This window comes from Pinus tabuliformis, chromosome 8 (genome assembly GCF_031772625.1).
Source record: "Pinus tabuliformis cultivar Carrire ecotype Pingquan chromosome 8, CPIR1, whole genome shotgun sequence".
Classification (NCBI taxonomy): domain Eukaryota; kingdom Viridiplantae; phylum Streptophyta; class Pinopsida; order Pinales; family Pinaceae; genus Pinus; species Pinus tabuliformis.
In genome coordinates, this window is record NC_142294.1 from 1,567,189,752 (window position 1) to 1,567,209,908 (window position 20,157).

At 37.5% G+C, this 20,157-nt stretch overlaps 1 protein-coding gene across 3 annotated transcripts in view; it reads left to right on the forward strand.

Annotated features, from left to right (window-relative positions):
- LOC149242005 (U-box domain-containing protein 4-like) overlaps positions 1 to 20,157 on the forward strand; it is a 56,775-nt gene that overhangs the window by 35,646 nt on the left and 972 nt on the right. For 2 of the 3 annotated variants that reach the window (XR_016246611.1, XR_016246612.1), the window contains exons 3-5: positions 17,255 to 17,371; positions 17,515 to 19,542; positions 19,666 to 19,857. Coding sequence is in view for 1 of the 3 variants with exons in the window: in XM_089374116.1 (XP_089230242.1) it covers positions 17,255 to 17,371; positions 17,515 to 19,542; positions 19,666 to 19,743 (2,223 nt within the window). In the remaining 2 variants the exon portion in view is untranslated. Of the gene's footprint in view, positions 1 to 17,254; positions 17,372 to 17,514; positions 19,543 to 19,665; positions 19,932 to 20,157 lie in introns of those variants that run through there. The other variant, XM_089374116.1, reaches the window with a different exon arrangement.

The window sequence follows — 20,157 nt, forward strand, 5'->3', positions numbered from 1 at the left end:
CCGGCTCGGTGGTTGGTTTGTTACCGAACCGACCGAGTCGATTGAGCTGGACCCCTGGCTGGTTTGTTAAGGTGTTGTGGTTGGTGGATGGGGAAAGATTGGCTGTGGGCTTCATTTATGAGGGTATGGATCAAGCAAAGGAGAAAATAAAGGAAACATACAAGGATAGAGTGGCTAAGTATGGGCCCATTTGGGAAATCATTGTTCAAAGATGGAACAATCAACTCCATCACTCTATACATGGCACATGCAACTAGGTTTTTTCTGAATCCAAGGTATCATTATAAAGCTCTGGAGCCAAAAGCTTCACTAGGGAGGTTAGCAGTAGCTAGTAGTACTGGTGCCTAATGATGTTTTACAACTTACTTTTGTTGTAGAGGCCATTTAGAGGCTCCCTGGTTATGTGTTTTTGTTTTGATCTCTATATCATGTATGTATTGGACAATGCACTGGGTGCTATTTTTCATATAATGGATATATTCATGAGCCTACTTTGATCATATGTTGTCTTCTCTCTATATTCTAATGCATTATGTTTGGAAACATGAATGAAAATCTTTAAAAGTATGTTTTTCCATAAAAAAAATATTTAATGTATTTTTTACAACGATTGATTCATTGAAATCAAACTGGCCGAGTCGATACCGAGTCAGAGTCGACCCTCGGCCGATTCTGAATCCGAGTAGGAGTTTTAAAACATTGGTTTGACTTAAAAGGCTCCCTGGTTTAGAGGCTCCCTGGTTATGTGTTTTTGTTTTGATCTCTATATCATGTATGTATTGGACAGTGCACTGGGTGCTATTTTTCATATAATGGATATATTCATGAGCCTACTTTGATCATATGTTGTCTTCTCTCTATATTCTAATGCATTATGTTTGGAAACATGAATGAAAATCTTTAAAAGTATGTTTTTCCATAAAAAAAATATTTAATGTATTTTTTACAACGATTGATTCATTGAAATCAAACTGGCCGAGTCGATACCGAGTCAGAGTCGACCCTCGGCCGATTCTGAATCCGAGTAGGAGTTTTAAAACATTGGTTTGACTTAAAATTTTTGATGTATCTCTGTTGAACTTAATGATTTCTCTAAGGAAAAGGTTGCTGGGCTTTTTCCCCCATGTGGGTTTTCCTAGGGTAAATTTTTGTGTCTCTTGTTTGGTTATCTCTTTATGACCCTATTGGCATTTTGTTCTTACTGTTGAGATCTTCTGTGTAATTACTATGAATACAAGAAAAGATTAACCTAAGAAATCATAAGAAGTAATTATTAGTTAAAAGATCCTATGCAAAATCATCACAGTTAGTACATTAAATTCAATACACAATCATATGATACATCTAATCATCTACATCACCTGAATCAAAATTATCTATGTCACCTCCTTCTTGTTTGGTGGAATTTCTAATTCCTATCATTTTGACTTGATCAAGACGAGCACTTTCAAGTGTTTTGATGAGCCACTTTGGTGGACCTTTCCAAGATGGTCGAGCTTGCTCCACTGATTAAGAGGGTGCTATATTTCCATCAAGATTCAAGTTTTCAATCTTTTTAGTCACATCATCCAATGAATCTTCCTTATTTGACTAAACAGGCATAACTTAACGAGTGGGAGACAAGGCTTCAAAAAGAGATTCCAAAGATTGATCCAAGATAGGGATTGCCCCTTCAAGATGTGGAATCTCATCATCAAATTCATGATATGCCTTTACGTGAGTAAATACATCCATATGATCAAGCTACCACTCCATAGTTTTGTTATTCTTTGAAGATACCAGAAAATTTTTGCCTTTAGATAGAAAAAGCTTGTTTACCTCATTGTAAGACAATGTGTGCCTTGTGGTATTTGAGTACCCCAGAAAGATGCACTTCAAACTCCTTGCAACAAACTTTTTTCTTTTCTCCTTAGGAATCAAGGCATAGTAGGTGGAACCAAAGACCTTGAGATGCCTTATCGAAGGAATGTGGCCATACTACCTTTGATATGGAGTCTTATTACCAAGAGCATGAGATGGATACCTATTTTTCACATACACTATACATAGAACTGCATCAACCCAAAACATTAGCTTTATATTTTTGATAAACATCGTGGAACAAACCATGTTCAAAATAATCTCGTTCTTTGTTTCAACCTCACCATTCTGTTGAGGATTGTATGGAATCATGGTTTGATGTTGAATCCCATGTTGGTGAAGCTAGTTTTCAAGTTCTTTAGATGTATTTTTTCCTCCATTATTAGTATAAAGAGAGCCAATATATGGTTGTGCTTCATTTTGAATCCATAGATGAAAGTTTTTAAAAGATTCAAAAACTTGTGATTTATCTTTCAGCAAATACACCCAACACATCTTGGAGTATCATCAATAAGGGACATGATATATGTATTGCCATTAGAAAATGGAATAGACATGGGGCCACATAAATTAGAATGTATCAATCCAAGTTTTCTACATGCTCTGGAAGTGGAATAATGGAAGGGTTGTTTGCTCTGTTTTCCAAGGATACAAATATCACATTGCTTCAATTTCTTAGGAATAGTAGGAAAATCAATCACACCATTATTTTTCAATGAATGAAGGTTATCATAATTGATATGTCCAAATCCTTCATGCACATAATTTTGCATACCAATTTATCTACTAACTATGATTTGCATAGACAAAAGGGGAGTGCTAAGTAGAGAAATGGATGTAGATTTGGCTGAAGGAAGGCTAGACAGGGTCAAAATGGCATCTGATGGGTAGGGAGATCAAAATATGTTTCTAAGTAGGCATCGTGAAGTTAGAGCCCTACTCTAATACCAATGTCGGACAAAGGAATAACTCCATAATTCATTGATCTTCCATTAACTCCAAAGCATTTTATATATAGGAGTAAGTAGCTATTCACTTCACATTCCATGAGGGACTTTTGATCTTCTTCAAGACTATTTGTTTCATCTATCTTCATATTATTTACAATAGTAACCCCAAAGGATTATGTGGTTAACGGAGAGAAGCAAGGTGCTATACAACACAAGTGGGTGGAGATCTTCAACATTTTGTTTGTGCATGCATGTATGTAATGCTAAAGAAACGAAAAAGGAGCTGATGTCTTATTTCTCTTAATAATTATCATAATATTAGGGTGAATCAACATTTGATAACCTTATTTAACATTCATGAATCATAAGAAAACAATCACATATGAGATCTATCAACTGCAGAACATAGAACACAATATTCATGTGGAAACTCTTTCGGGAGAAAACTACATTTCTTTTTTATAATTCCTTTTAGGCCCCAACCTACTGAAGACCATTGAGAAATACAGGGCATTAGCATTAGGTGATTTCTCTTCTATTAGTGACTATTTGTGATTGCTTCGTACTTGTTTAGATTAGGATCTTCTTGATGTTAGATTATTAGTGTTGTTCTTCTTCAAAGAGTAACCAATGCATGAACATAAATAGACAAAAGACACAACATGTAGGCTATGGGCCAGGGCCAAAACCTCTCACTCTTTGAAGGGAAAACTGACACAAATTCTTCTTCTGGAAATTCAAATTGACGAATACCAAGACCAAGACCCTTGACCTAGTAGCCTCTCCAAGATCAAGACACAAGTTCTCTTGACAGTCAACCTTCTCCTTCGCTCCTCTTCCACTTCTATCTTCTTCGTATCTATACCTTCTTCATGAGATAGTACCGAGGTCTTGTCACATACTAGTGATCTACTTCCAAGATCATCACTTTGGTATAGCACCGAGGTAGTGAGAGGATGTCACTGTGATATCACAAAATCTTGCCAAGCTTCTCTGCTTCAATCTGAAATACGATCTCTGCAATTACATCGAAACAGAGAGAGACCCTTCTTGTACTTGTACCGAACTGTGATTATTGTAGTCTTCACCGAATTTACTCTGTGCTGTACCGAGACAGAGTTTCACCTTTGTCACTATAATCCGAACTTGCTGTTCTTCTTTGTCACTGTGATGTATCAATCCGAATTCAAAAAAGGATCCGAACTTCTGTTGACTGAGATTAGCCTTCTTCACCTCTTCGCTGTCCCTTTCATCCGAACTTGTCTTCTGTGCTACCCATCCGAAAAACTCAGAGACATGTGACCAAAATTTTGTACCTGTGGAATAGGCTGAGGTGCCTATTTATAGTGGTTTGTTTGTCATATTAAGCTGACATGAACTTATGAATAGTTGTGTCTTCAAACTGTGAGTTGACATGAGTTTGTTACTTCTTTTTGAAGCCAACATGAAGAGGACTTGTGCTTATCGTTGGAGGGCTATTTGACAATGCTATTGACTCATATACATTTGACACATGCCCAAGAAGGGCTCTTCACACATGACATTGACTCTTCAAATTTTAATGACAAATCCTAAGGCTCTCAATGGGAGTCATCTAAAATAAAATCACTTGCTCATGAAACCCATGAAGCAACTCTTACAATTTTTTTTTTCTTCATTACATACAAAAGTCAATTATATGTCATTATGAAGACCAAACCTAGTTACACTTTTCAACACTCCCTCTTAACTAGGGAGGTATTCATAATGGTACTTGGTGATTCTCAATCTGAAGAATTTGTTATAAGAAGAATTCAGATTGGTAACTCATTTGTATAACATCATATCAACCATCGTTGTTACATGGCAAGGCCTTGACTGACTACTCCTTATCTCCACAAGATCTGAGCTCAATGCTGGCGAGACCAATGATTTGTAGACACCCTCATCATTGTCTCTCTCGGAACATACCCCACCTAGGCTCTCAGGGTATGTTCCATGAGGACTATTCTTATCTTAGACTCCCCAACCCTAAAAGAATATCGGTTCTCCACGACTACTCTTTTTGTTGGATGCCCTATCTCATCCTCAAAGAGCATTGGATGCCAAATCATTACCCAATCCTCCATTCTATCTTCCCAGGTGAAGACCAAAATGACATGTTTATCTCTCCCTCTCAAATAGGGAGGACATATTCCAATAAAGGAATGTACTCATTCCTACCAAAAAGGAATGTACCTAAGCTCCCTCTTGGCTTAGGAATTTCCAAGTTTCTTCCAAGTAAGAAACTTCTTTTTCCAGGCTCCCTCTTAACTAGGGACCTACAACAACTCCTCATGTGGAACAACCAGCTGCCTGAAGAACTCCTCTCTTCTTCGATGTCATTAATTTCTTTTGTCATGAAGTCTTCGTCTTTTGGGTCTCCTTCATAGGGCACAGATCATCCATCACTTTCACCATGAATTAGTCATGTCTTCACTTCATCAGAAAGTGATCCATCAAATTTCCATCTGGTTTTGCTTCATGTCATTCTGCTTTCATGCCTTTTTTCCAGAAGGATCTTACATCCCTCAATATGGTCTTCTTGGAAGTCAACCACAGTTCTTCCCTTTAGCAGTCCTACATAAGCCCATCTAGATATTAGTTCAAAAATAATAAATGAACACTTAAATCAAACATTACCTTTGTGATGGTCTTTCATCATGACATCTTCCTGTAGGTATTAGCATCTTGCGTGCATATTGACACATTTCCTCAAGATATCCATTTTCAAGGGTCTCCATCTTTTTCCGACTCCAATTAGAGTCTACATATCTTTCTGGGAGATATTTTAGTCAAATATTCTTGTACTTCGGATGTTGAATGCCTTCTACCTTTGTTGCATATTATCACTATCTCTTCCTCTCTTTTCACACTTCATTGCCAAGAGCTTCCAAGAAGAGTTTGTCAATAGTAGTCAACTTCCTCATGATTCATATGAGAACATATTATGTTGATTTCATCTAGTGTGACTCGTGCCTTCTGACATTCTTTCATAGGAGGAAATTCCTTTCCTTTGATCATGCTTCTCAAAATAGAAGTAGTGATCCATGTTACTTGCAACCATACGCCATGACATTATAATATTAAATACAAGCATACATACCTCAGTTATCTTTAGGTCATCTAGGCTTCTTTCAACGACTTCCTTGATTGAAAAGATCTTCAACCCCTTGATCTGCTTCTCTTATGTCATCATACCATCATCCCATGAACTCCACAAGTTGGAGTCTTTGATGAAACACTTGCTTCCTCTCTAGATCGGTGAACCCTCCGATGAGGATTTGAGGATCTTGTATATCCCTATCCGACAGATGTTTCATTTTTGACTTGATGTATGATGAGCCTTGTCCTGGATGACTTCTTCCTTTTCTTAAGTTTGCAATGAGATTCCCAAGAGCTATATCCTTCATATTTGATTGTCAAGAATTTTGTTCCATCTATCCTTCATGATTCCTATGGTGATGTCACGAGCTCTTGACTTTAATGCTTCCATGATGCCACAATGCATCTTATTATCCATTATAGCCATATCCAATAAGATTTAGGAGCTATGACAATAACTTTTGTGAGGGAGACTATCTCAGCATAGTGGAGATCTCTTGCTTCCTCTTTTCTTGGACTTCTTCTTTTCGACTCCTCTTCTTTGGTGACATGGGCTTCTTCTCTTCCTCTTTTGATATTGTCTCTTTAGGACAATCTTTCCTGTAATGTCCATAATTTGTATCCATAACATTGCATGTCAGTTATTCTCTTCTTTCGTTTTCGGAGGAACAAATTTTCCCAACTTCCCTTTCCTTCCTACAAGTGTTTGAGTCCTTTAACCTTCAACACTTTTGTCCCCAACTTGTCTTCTTCTATTTTGCATAGAAACCACAAGTTGTCGAATGAGGTAACTTTCTTATCCTCATGGATATTTGTTACCTTGTTCATCAGTTAGTGCGTTTAGAACAATGATGATTATCTTCTTATCATCTTTCCCAGATCTCACAGTTGAGATCTTATGAAGATATCCCTTCATTCTTTGATACCTTCAATTTTGTGTGGATCAGATCCAAGTCATGTGACCACCTTTATCGCATCTTCAGAGAATATTCTTACGAGCTTATCATATACATCTCTTTGATGTCTCCAATATTGCCACATGAGGGGACCTTTCATAAGACTCCCTTTCCATGAATTCAGAGGAGACCTTTTTCATTAATGTGTTCAATGACTTCCCTCTCTTCGAGGACTATGTTTATCCTCCTTTTTCATGCAAGGAATTTCGATGACCCAACCAACTTATAGATATCCTTGCAAACACGAAGTCATTTTACCAAATTTGGTTAAAGAATGAAAGATACTTACTTGACAAGTGAAGATGAAATCTTCATCTTGACCATAGTTTTAAAAACCGGCCTAGCTAACCGGTTACCAGTCTAATCGGCCAGTTAGCAGGCCCACCGGTTGGAACCGGTGAAAAAACCCAGTTTAATAGGCTGTGTGGTGGAAAATTTGACCTAATCAGTCCTAAACCGACTGGTTACTTGCCATGCCCACCGAGGACCCACAGTGTGGCTTTTCCAAGGTAGTTTAGGGGTTTTAGAGGGAAATTAAGCGTGCTTTCCCTCCAAAAACACCCTCTCCAAGCCTTTAAGGAACAAAAACGGTTAAGTGATCTTGTTTTCGTGCAATACAACTTTCGACTAAGGAGGAACCAAATGATGAACAAAGCACCTGATCTAGATCCCATTGTGTTGGACGATATTGATCCAACATCAGAATGGGTGGAGGAGGCTGAAGATCCCGTGTTTGAGGCTGATTTTGATATCAACATGGCTTTAGCGGGGGATGAATCAGATTTTGTGGCGGCATCAGAACCAGGATCAATAGTGGCATCAAGGAAAGGCAAAGAACCAATGGAAGGCACTAGTCGTGCAAGTCGACAAACTCGTGCTTCCATTAGATCCACTTCTATTGTTATTGGTGGCATTGCTACTGAGGTTGCAGATCAGGCTGAGGCATTCTCAGAATCTGAACCGGATGATGTCTATGTAGCTCCTGATGATGATCTTGTGGCTAGTAGTGGTGATGAACTTCATGATTGATCATGTGTACACTGTAGACTTGTAGTAGGCCAATGGCCTCATAGCTTGCAACACTGTATTTGGACTTTATAGGCCATTTAGAGCCTCATTGCTTATGTATTTTGCTATTTTGTCGATGATATGTATTGCACTTGATGCCATTTCGAGATATTCACCTTTACATGGTATATAAATGAACAAACTTTGCATATTTTGTCTCTATTGGCTTGGAATCATGGTTTTAAATCTTAAAAATAGTTTTGTTTCATTGAAAGTTAACTATTTAATGTATTTTTCTAAAACCGGTTTGTTTAGACCAAACCAGTCCCGGTTAGACCGGTTTCGGTCGGTAAACTGGTTCATTAGGTGGACCGGTCCGGTTTTAAAAACATTGATCTTGACCACTTTGATGATGGTTGAAGAAGATTTATTAGTGCTTCCTCTTGGATGATCTTCTTCCAAATGATAAAGTCTTTCTTCAATAAAGAAGATTGCTCCTTTTATGATGACAATGCCTTTTGATCTGGCTCCTTTTGATGAGGATGATTTGTTGCTTCCTCGGATGATCTTTTTCAAGGACAAGGAGAGGATCCTTGCTTGCTTTATAACCTTGAAGATGATGACAATGCCTTCTAGCCATCAAGATACTTCGACTTCTTTGGTAGTGAATGAGTGTAGATCATAATTGTTTCTAGGGTTTCGACTTTCTCCAAGATGATGTGATCGTCATCTGTAAAGTCCTTTGAGCTACCTTTCCTTGTAGATAACTTGATGATTAGAAGATCCAAAAACTTTTGCTGTTGTAGACTGCTTCTTCGATCTAGGGTTTTATTCTTCAATGTAGATCTTGATCTTTTGCTTTGATAACCTTCGACTTGCTTAGATGCCTTTCTTAAAACTCGATCCTTGAGTGTCTCTTTGATTAGATGCCCTTCCTTTGACTTTAGCACCTTAGCTTTGATACCATGTTGAGAAATCTAGGGCATTGGCACTAGGTGATTTCTCTTCTATTAGTGATTGTGTGTGATTGCTTTGTACTTGTTTAGATTAGGATCTTCTTGATGTTAGATTATTAGTGTTCTTCTTCATCAAACAATAACCAATGCATGAACATAAATAGACAAGAGACACAGCATGTAGGCTATGAGCTAGGGCCAAAACCTCTCACTCTTTGAGAGGAAATCCCGCACGAATTCTTCTTCTAGAATTCCATTTGACGAATACCAAGACCAAGACCAAGACCCTTGACTTAGTAGCCTTTCCAAGATCAAGACACAAGTTCTCTTGACAGTCAACCTTCTCCTCACTCCTCTTCCACTTCGATCTTCTTCGTATCTAGACCTTCTTCATGAGATAGTACCGAGGTCTTGTCACATATTAGTGATATTCTTCCAAGATCATCACTGTGGTATAGCACTGAGACAGTGAGAGGATGTCACTGTGATATCATAGAAATATTGCCAAGCTTCTCTGCTTCAATCCGAAATATGACCTCTGCAATTACACCGAAACAGAGAGAGACCCTTCTTGTACTTGTACCGAACGGTGATTACTGTAGTCTTCACCGAATTTACTCCTTGCTGTACCGAGACAAAGTTTCACCTTTGTCACTATAATCCGAACGTCCTGTTCTTCTTTGTCACTGTGATGTATCGATTCGAACTCAAAGAAGGATCTGAACTTTTGTTAACCGAGATTAGCCTTCGTCACCTCTTTGCTGTCCCTTTCATTTGACTCTGTCTTCTGTGCTACCCATCTGAAAAACTCAGAGATATGTGACTGAAATTCTGTACCTGTGGAATAGGCTGAGGTGCCTATTTATAGTGGTCTGTCCGTCATATTAAGCCAACATGAACTTATGAATAGTTGTGTCTTCAAACTGTGAGCCGACATGAGTTTGTTACTCCTTTTTGAAGCTGACATGAAGAGGACTTGTGCTTATCATTGGAGGGCTATTTGACAATGCTATTGAATCATATACATTTGACACATGCCCAAGAAGGGCTCTTCATATATGACATTGACTCCTTGACTTTTAATGACAAATCCTAAGGCTCTCAATGGGAGCTATCTAAATTAAATCACTTGCTCATGAAACCCATGAAGCAAGTCTTACAAAAATAGCTTTATTTTCTTCATTAAATAATTTACAAAAGTCACAATTATATGTCATTATGAAGACCGAACCTAGTTACACTTTTCAACAAAGACACCAATCCCCACTGTTGCAAATATTCATAGGCACCAATTTGTTGGAGACACTAATCCCCACTGCTGCAGATATTTGCAATAACTAACTTACTGGCAACACCAATCTCCGTCGCTGCAAATGTACGTAGGTACTAATTCACTGAGTCTGCGTGTTGCCTTTTTCTTCAACAGGTCTGCTAGCTACTTCTACCTTCACCAGGTTTGCTTGTTGCTTCTGCCTTCACTAGGTTTGCTTCTCCCAAAGCTTGTTGTTTTTGACCCTTTTCCAAGAACAAACTTGTACAACATGCCACATATCCAATTTTGCAAATCTGATTTTGAAATTTTTACCTGATGCACTTTTGTATGTTTCCTCAGATCTCTGAAAATTTCATGGTCTGAAAAATTACGGAAAGGAAGTTATAGTAAAAATTCCAAGCGAACTTGTTTGAAATTGATTTCAAGTTCATTTGGGAAACCGAACTTCCACAAGGCATAACTATGAAAGTATAGCAAACTAAAGTTTGAAATTTGTATTTGAGGTACTAGTATATGTCTTCACAGTTCTCTGAAATTTTCAGTCTAAAACATCCCAAAAAAGAAATTATAATGAAAATGCCAAACTGACCAGTTTGAAACTAATTTAAGGACAATTCAAAAACCCTAACTTCGATAGGGAATATCTTTGAAATTATAGCGAACCAAAGTCTGAAATTTTTTTCATAGGTATCAAGAGATCTCGCCTCTGTTTCCTCAAGATTTCATAGTGTGAAACATTTCAGAAATAAGTTATAGTGAAAATGCCAAATTGACCTGTTTGAACTAGATTTCAAGGGCAATCAGATATCCTAACTTACACTAGGCATATCTCTGAAATTGTAGCTAACCAAAGTCTGAAATTTGTACCACATATACCTAAAGATCTCAACTCTATCTCCTCAAGATTTCATAGTCATAAACATCTCAAAAAATAAGTTATAGTGAAAATGCCTAAGTGACTTGTTTGAAGCAGATTTTAGGATCATTCAGAAACCTGAACTTCCTCAAAGCATATCTCCAAAAGTGTAGCGAACCAATGTTTGAAATTTTTACCACTCAGAATTTCATGTTCTGAAAACGTCCCAAAAGAAACATTATAACGAAAATGCCAAGATGATTCTTTCAATCCACAAATCACATTTTGGCCCCACCTTAAAACCCCAAGAGTATTCCTAGCTTCTCTTGCACACCTTCGATTTCTTCTTGCTTGTATGATATTCAAATGCACTTATCTATCCTTTATTTATAGTGTTTCAACGTTCACTTAAGAGGCTGACTTGTAAAACTAGTTGTGCTGACTTGACAAAATCTTTCATATCTCCCCATTCCTATGGAGTTAAGGGTGCCATATACCGTTGCAAAGGTCTTGGAATAAGCTTTTCAATCACATATCCTATATTCCCATTTGAACTAGGTATTTAGAGTAAAAATGCCTTCAAAGATAGGTATCCAAACCGCGCATAAAAACATTGGGTATCCAAACAATATTTCCAACAATCTTCGTCTTGCAATATTTATCTTAGACATTTGTAGTCTCCCCCCGTCTTTGACATGAATCATGAATGACAACAATATTTCCAACAATGGCATTATTAAACAACAACTATCAATAAAGTAACATAGGTTCATCATAACCTTGGGCTTTTTATGCCTCTAGAGGGATCTGAAAAGATTGAGGTTTACAACTTGACTTTTTGATCCCTTTCAGCGCTAGATAAATTTGGGGTTAAGATGATTTTTATTTTATTTTTTAAAATTTTTAAAATTATTTTTTATTTTTTTATTGAGGTTTACATCTCGAGTGTTTGATCCCTCTGAGCATAGGGTTAAGATTAACCTTCTTCCCCATGAAATAAACATCATAAAGGAACCCATTGGGCAATTCTGCTTCCATATTGAAGATGCTACCTAGGATACACTGGATTCTGCAAAAACTTCAGGCTTTGTCAAAACATGGTTGAAGGTCGTTACAACATGTCATTGCAGCAATTGAACCTGGATGGGGAGTATAACGCTACTCTCAACAACCCAGGCTAGATTCAATTGATCAGTTAGGACGAACGTATCCTAATAAGCAACGTGATTTCGAGGATTATGATGCTTTGATACCAGTTTGAAATGAACTTGAGTTGTCATATTGGAAACCTCTAAGCATGGGAGTGATTATATTGGATATACTTATAATGAATAATGTACATGAAAGTAAATTTTGAGCAAGATGGCTTATGTGGGGAGATTGAAGTGCGTCTTTTATATAGTTTCAACAAATATCACTATGGATCATAGTTACTAAAATCGCAAAAAAATTGCGCGACTGCGAAATTTTCCCTTGGCTGATTTTATAGTTGGTAAAATCGTCGATTTTTACCAAGAGAAAAAATAGTGATAATATTTTAAAATTCAAGATAAAATTGTGGCACTATCCATAAAATCACCAACCAGCCAGATAGAGGCGCTTTAAGTGGTTTTACTTTTTTATAACTCATTTTGCAAGCATACAGAAGGTTTTGGAGAGCAAAGGATGAGGAGACCATACTTCTTCTTCTAGAGGACATTAGAGTCTGATGCCTACCCAGGGCCTTCTTCCTCTAGAGTAAAATCCATTACCTTTGCCCATAAAGGGGCAAAGGAAATCACCAGTTTATGTATCTAATTACATTATAGATGACTCCTAATGATAAGATACATTTTTTATTGATATTTTAAGGCCCAATCAGGATCCAAAATTTAGGACATGATACAATGTTGATTTATGATTTAGCACTAGACATCTTTTATATTAGTTTTGTTTTCATATTTATGTGGCAATGCATTTATTGGATGTTTTTGTTGATTTAGATGTGAAAAAATGAATCTTTTTGTATTTTCTTTTACTAATTTTACCGATGTTTGTCGATTTTTCTCGACATTTTCCTGATTTTTATGAATTTTTGCTTTTTTGGACCCTTTCCCAATTTTATCCCTATCCAATGTCAACAACATCGCTATGGATGCCTGCATTGATATCTTTTTTGGTCCTTTAGATGTGGTAGGGTGCATCCAACTGTTGAAAGGGATATTTTTGGAGGGTTTTCCAAAATTATTTTGAAAGTCAAAATTCAAGAGGGTTTTTGGTTCCTAAGTTTTGGCTCCAAGCCAAATTTAGATTAAATTTATTTTGGTGTCAAATTTGAATTTAAAATTCTTCCAAATGTTTAGTTGGCTAACTTAAGGATTCCTCTCTCCTCTTTATATAAAAGGCTTTCAGACCCTCCAAACTATACACATTTTTTAATGAGTTTGTTAATATTCTGAAGCTTGCGGCAATCATTATCTGTGGTAAATTAGAAGATCAATCCTTTGGAACAAATTTCTTTTGGGTTTGGTAAATTTTTGAAGGACTTGTCTTTGCGGCCTCTTGGTACAGAGTCATTGTTACAGCCTCTTTACCAAATTCTGTACTGTGGTGAAGGGATTACGCCGTATCTGAAGCATTAAATTTAGGATCAATTCAAATCCTGTACGACCTTGAACCTGTTGTTGAAAGATACCTATTCTCTGTGCAAAAGTTTGCAGCCTTCATACCATTAATGAAAGATAGCCTTCCTCCTGTGACAAACTCAAGAAGCAGCAAAATTTTTGAGTCTTATTTTTGATTGATTTTGGGGATTCGTTTAGGCAATCTATTTCATTATTCTGTGCTTGTACAGTGAAGAAACTTTACCACTTCTGCGGCCTGGTTACCTGAAGCTTGTAGCCCTAATTTCTGATCTGAAAAATGATGCCAATTCTTTGAAGATCAGTGAAGGATATAGTAAAGTTTTATGTGAAGTCACAGAGGTAAATTCCAAGGCCCGCAAAGAGGTTTTCATCAGACCAACATCAATCTCCGAGGTTTTATAAGGCGTATAGCCCTAAACACCAGCATTTCTTGGACAAGCTGATGGAGTAAGTGTTATCTCTCTGGGCAGTGAAGAATTATTTGCATTTGAAGCATTCTTATCCCTGCGACCTTGGTCCAATCATTAAGAGCCAGCAAAGGTGGTGAAGTTTGTGTATTATCCATAGCATCTGTTTGACCTCCATAAAAAGGCAGAGACCTAACTCGCAATCCTAGACGAATTTTGTGGACGACCTCTGTAGTTTGAAGTATTGTTTGTGACAATGCTGGAAAATCTTCAGTTGCCTAGAAATTTGAAGGAAGACTAATTACTTAAGTTACATCTACAGTCATACAGAGTTCTACTAAGCGTCATACAAAAATCGAGTCTTGATCCCTGTTGTTAGCTAAAAGCATTTGAGGATTGTTTATGTGTTGATCTCAGTGTTATGAGGATTGGACCAAACCGATCTGAACTGGCTGGTACGACCAGTTTGAGGCCAAAACTGGTTCGAACTGGTGACTTGAATCGTTTTTGGCCAGTTCAGTACCAAACCGACCTTTTTTCATTGAACCGGTCGGTTCGGTACTGAACCGGCCGATTTTGTTAATTGCTGCCAATGACCCTTTGAATGCAATTTTTATTCTCCAAAAAAGCAATGATTTATGATAGGGGAAACTTAGTATTTGACCATATTGCCCTACCAATGCTATGCAATTCATGGTAATGTTTAACATTTTCTTTTATCTTTCATTTCCATCGTTTTACTTAAATTTTTAACATTACAAAGAAATGACTCAGGATGTTTGAGAGCGGTTCTGACCACATTGGATTTCATATGAAGAAAGAAGAATTTTAGATCTCACTCAATAAGAGTCAATATCCAACAGACTTAACAGTTTTCCAGGATTTCAGGATTGTGGGGATTGCAACCCTACATTGGATTTTGTCATGTACGAGGATATGGAACTTGTATTTAATCAAGAGCACCAAGCCTTCTATGTACCTTTATGTTAGTGGCATTGGTTGTCGAACTCCTCTATCATGAGCCCACTAAAAAAAGCACCCATCACTGAAACAAAACAAAATCTTGACTTGACATGCTATGCTTTTTCTATCTTATTTTAATGCTTAGAGGGTGATATTGATGACGAAGATGCCAAATGGGCAATGATTTTGATATGTAGGTATTTGTTGTAGCATAATTTTTTTTGGATGCTAGAGGCCATGTGGAGCTTGTTTGCTGATGTATTTTCAGCTTAGAGATGGATTGCACTCGGTGATATTTTTGGTTATTTGCACCCTTACATGCTATATAAATGAGAACTTTTGCCTATTTGTGTATACATGGTTTGAATTCATATGGATGCACATGAATATATATGTTTTTCTTTAAAATTTGAATATTTTATGTGTAATAATTTGCCTTGTAATAAATTATAATTCTATCTGCTCAAACTTTGTCAATAGAGTTTCTACAGCTAGCAGAGGGTTTTCCCAGTTGGGTTCCCTAAAAAATTGTGTTTTTGCTATTGTGTGACTGTGTTTTATTTCTGTTTTATTCCACTGCAAATTAGTAGAGAAATTCTGTGTCTTGGTGCAACGATTAGTTTCAGATTTGTTAACTACAGCAGTTGCATAATTTCAAGGAAATTCTACAGGAAAAACTAATCCTTGCACTTAAAATAGAAGGATTAAATGAATCAAATCCTTGAACATTTAATAAAGGAAGGAAGAATAACCAAACTATGAAAGATATGTTGAGAGAAAATGTGGCATCTATGTTATGAGTGTAGGAAGAAAAAGTGCCTTTTGGTAAACTTTCATACAAGGATACTGTCAACGTAGCAGCAAGGATATTGGCATTAAGGGAAATGTTTATTTTTGACATATTGATTCGCATATTCTACATATTACAAAGTACAAGGACACTTGGAATCTTCGCTAAAGTTGCCACAAAAAATGCAAGAAATAAGCAAATGTAAAATTAACACAGAGAGCTCAATAGACAACAAAATGATATCAAGACGAGGTCAACACTAAACCCCAACATCATTCAAAGTCAGAGATAATATGTATCAAATAATCAAACTAAAGAACTCATTCAGTGATATACAAATTTTATTCCAAGATATCGTGGACCAATTACCATTTTCGGGAAAATAAGCAAGGTTGCTTACAAGGTGCAAAGATCACAACACATCCCATGCATCCAGGTGTTTCGTCTAAGATTCTTAAAGAAAGCTTTATCCATAATACATATACGATAATGTATGACCAAGTTATGTGAATGCAAAAGAAATAGATCAATTACTAGATTATGCAATTAGCAGTGGAGCAAATAACGCAAATTGAGTATCTAGAATATGAGTATTTTTTTAAAAATACATCTTGTATTTACAGAAAAATATTTACTATTAGAAATGCAAGGCAGAAGGGAATAATGCAATGAACTTCACAACCTCTTCCTGAGAGCTACTAAAGCAGAAATAAAAGCAGAATACTCTGTAGGATCCAAAGATTGGGCATTTTTAATCGCCCTAGATCCCTTTGTCAAAAGCTAATAGCAAACCTCACCTTTCCACATAGGATTGAATGGAAACAAAGAACTAGACTCCTTGGCACGCATAAAGTTGCATTGGAGTTTCCATAAAACAAACAAAGCTGAGATCTGAAAACAATGCCAAATTCTACTGAATGCTTTGTGAACAAGAGAGTGATAATCACAAAACAAAGCAGCGTGCCAATGGATACTGCACTGTAGTAACAGAGAATGTCAATAAAGGTGTCCCGATGTGTGATTTACTCTCTTGATATATATATTTTATCATTGTAATTTCAATATTTTTAAAAATCATATACACATGTATGTATTTATGTGTCATGTGGTGTTGCATTTGGGGGGTCTACGTTTTCCATGTCGGAGACCTGTGTCTGCATGTACTAGTGTCAGTGAATCTGTCTCATAATGCAACCTTTCTAAATGAATAGAAGTTAAGTTTCGATAGGAATGGCTGAGGTAGTTATACTATAGGGTGTGATATCAGTTTCCTAAAATTTCATTCTCAGTGCAGTTAGATCTTTGTGCTGAATAAGAATTTATGAATTATAATCCAATTGATGACATATTCCTATGCTGTACAGTAAACAACTTAACGGTATTTGAATGCATGAATACTCTGGTGGGAGGGTGCCTTGTTGTAAGCACCTACTTGTTACTATTTTCAGCTAGACAGTCACCATGTCGATAACTTGATTGGTTTTTCAGGTGTTGTGTAGTGGGCAGTTCCAACCCAAGTTTGAGGGCATTTCCTTAAAAATGAGTCATGCTTTGAGTACATTTCCATTCGCTTCTTTACATGTTTCGGAACAAACACAAGCACAGGTATATGAAAAAGACAATGTCTTTTAGAAATCAGGCTCTGCTTTACAGTTTGTAGTGTTCAAACATCTAGTTTTCAGTTTGCTTTTGTGAGAACCCATATTAACCTGTCTTAAATTTATTTTTGATTTCCTTAAATGGTGTAGGTTGAGCACTGCATAAAGGAGCTGAAAAGACTAAGATATACACGTGAGTCTTATCATGAACAAAAAGCAGCAGATCTAGAGAAAGCATTGAAGGATCACAGAGACGGTATCAAAGTTGATAATGAGAAACTAAGGACAATTGCTGACGGGCTTGAGTTGACATCTAACCAAGAAGTCTTGAGGGAAGCCTCTTATCTGGAAAAGGAGAAAGACTATGCACGTGCTGAAAAAGACAAGCAGGAAGAAGATTACATTAATCAAATGATTGGTTTAGTTACACAAATGTGTGATTACATGGTAGAACTTAAGCAATCCCAGACAGAAGCTGGAGTTCCAATCCCTGCAGACTTTCGATGCCCTCTTTCATTGGAATTGATGTCAGACCCAGTGATTGTAGCTTCTGGGCAAACATATGAGAGAGGTTACATCCAACAATGGCTGGAGCAGGGCATGATAACCTGTCCTAAAACACGCCAGACCCTTAGTCATAGAAACCTTATTCCCAATTATACTGTAAAGGCACTGATTGCAAATTGGTGCGAGTCTAACAATGTCCCATTACCTGAGCCAGCAAAACCTGTAACCTATGCATCTCAGCGAAACCAAACAACAAAAAATGATTCAGATGATGGAATGCAACCCTCTTCATTGGGTCTGGTGGCTGCAAATAGTATCTTGGTTAATTTCTCGGCTTTACAAAATACCTTGACTCAAAACGAAATCTGTTCAGAGGACCATGGCTCTAAGAAGGAGAGCTTGGGTTTTCCTCCTAGATCCAATCTAGAAGGAGAGTCAAGCACACAAAGGGATCCATTAATGAATGGTGAGCATCAAATACAAGCAGTTGAAGAGAATTCCATCACTAACAGTGTTTCTAATCAGAGTGAAGGACATAGCCGAAATGTGTCACTTTCGAGTACTGCTTCTAGCTTAGATGATGGTCAAACATCAGCAGGTGGTGATGCACCTATTTCAGAGGGGAATAGTAATACAGCTTTAAGTGACTGCTCTCCATACAGCAGTGATGTTTCGGGAGAGTTAGCTGCACCATCATCGGTGACCCATTCACAACGCAATGATATAGGACCTTCCAGATTGTCTGAAAGAATATTCCATGGTGGACGTCTCCCAAATTTGTATGGACGGCGAACTGAGCACCGTAGTACCATGCCTTTGGTTATCTCTTCTCCAGTATCTGATACAAGTGCTAATGAGTCGAGCATCCGTCAACAAGTTGAGAGATTGGTAGAAGATCTTCAAAGTGATTCAGTTGAAATACAAAGAGCAGCAGCAGGAGAGCTACGAATTCTCGCCAAATGCAACATGGAAAACCGGATCATAATAGCCAACTGTGGCGCTACCAGGCCTTTAGTTGCGTTGCTAAGTTCTCCTGACTTTGAGACCCAAGAAGTTGCTGTTACGGCTTTGCTGAACTTATCCATAAATGATAATAATAAGAATGAGATTGCTGCTGCAGGAGCCATTGAACCTCTCATAAATGTCCTTACAGTAGGCAACTCTGAAGCGAAAGAGAATGCTGCTGCAACTTTGTTCAGCTTATCTGTCATGGAAGAAAATAAAATTGCTATCGGGCAATCAGGTGCTATACCACCACTGGTGGATCTCCTCATGAATGGCACTCCCAGAGGAAAAAAGGATGCTGCCACTGCTTTATTTAACTTGTCAATTTCACCTGACAACAAAGCCCGCATTGTACGTGCTGGCGCTGTTAAACATCTTATTAGTCTAATGGAGCCTGCAGCTGGAATGGTAGATAAAGCTGTGGCTGTTTTGGCCAATCTTGCAACTATTCAAGAAGGTCGAGCTGCAATTGGTGAGGAGCGTGGCATTCCTGCTTTGGTAGAAGTAGTTGAAATTGGTTCACAAAGGGGAAAGGAAAATGCAGCAGCAGCTCTACTCCAACTTTGTATAAATAGCAGTAAGTTTCGTGCTACTGTTTTACAAGAGGGTGCTATTCCACCTCTTGTTGCGTTATCTCAGTCTGGCACCCCACGGGCTAAGGAGAAGGTGACATTCCAGCTTTAATTGCTTCTTTGCAAAACTTTATTGTAGTTTAAATCAAACAGTATGTTGAAACCACCTTGTGAGAATTTTGTTTTTTAACTCTACATTATTGAATGTTTGATGTAGGCCCAGGCTCTTCTTCGCCATTTTAGGGATCAGCGGCATGCAAGCATGGGAAGGGGTGGTGCTGATAGACACAGATAGACATTTTGATCTAATGTGTAACATCTCATATGCCTCATCTTCTTGCTGCCCCTACTTTAAGATGTATCAGTTGTTTGTGCCTATGTTGGCATTCTTCAAACCAAAAGCCCCCAGGTTAGTAATTTGGTATATTCATATTGTACCTATGGTTTGTAGTTGCAGATGGTTCTGCATGTGATTTCCATGCACCTTTTATCTGTGGGTCCTTCCATGCATAATTACTGTTAGCAGTCAGAAACATCTTGTATCAGTTAAGCATCAAGATTGTTTCAAATGAAGTCCTTGCTATTTGTGTCAAAGAGGGAAGAATGGCATAGATGTCAAGTTATGGCATCTGTAGCTAGCTGTTTTCAACATATCATTTTTATGCATCACCACTGCTGCCATTTATTTAGGCTATCAATTGGTGACTTT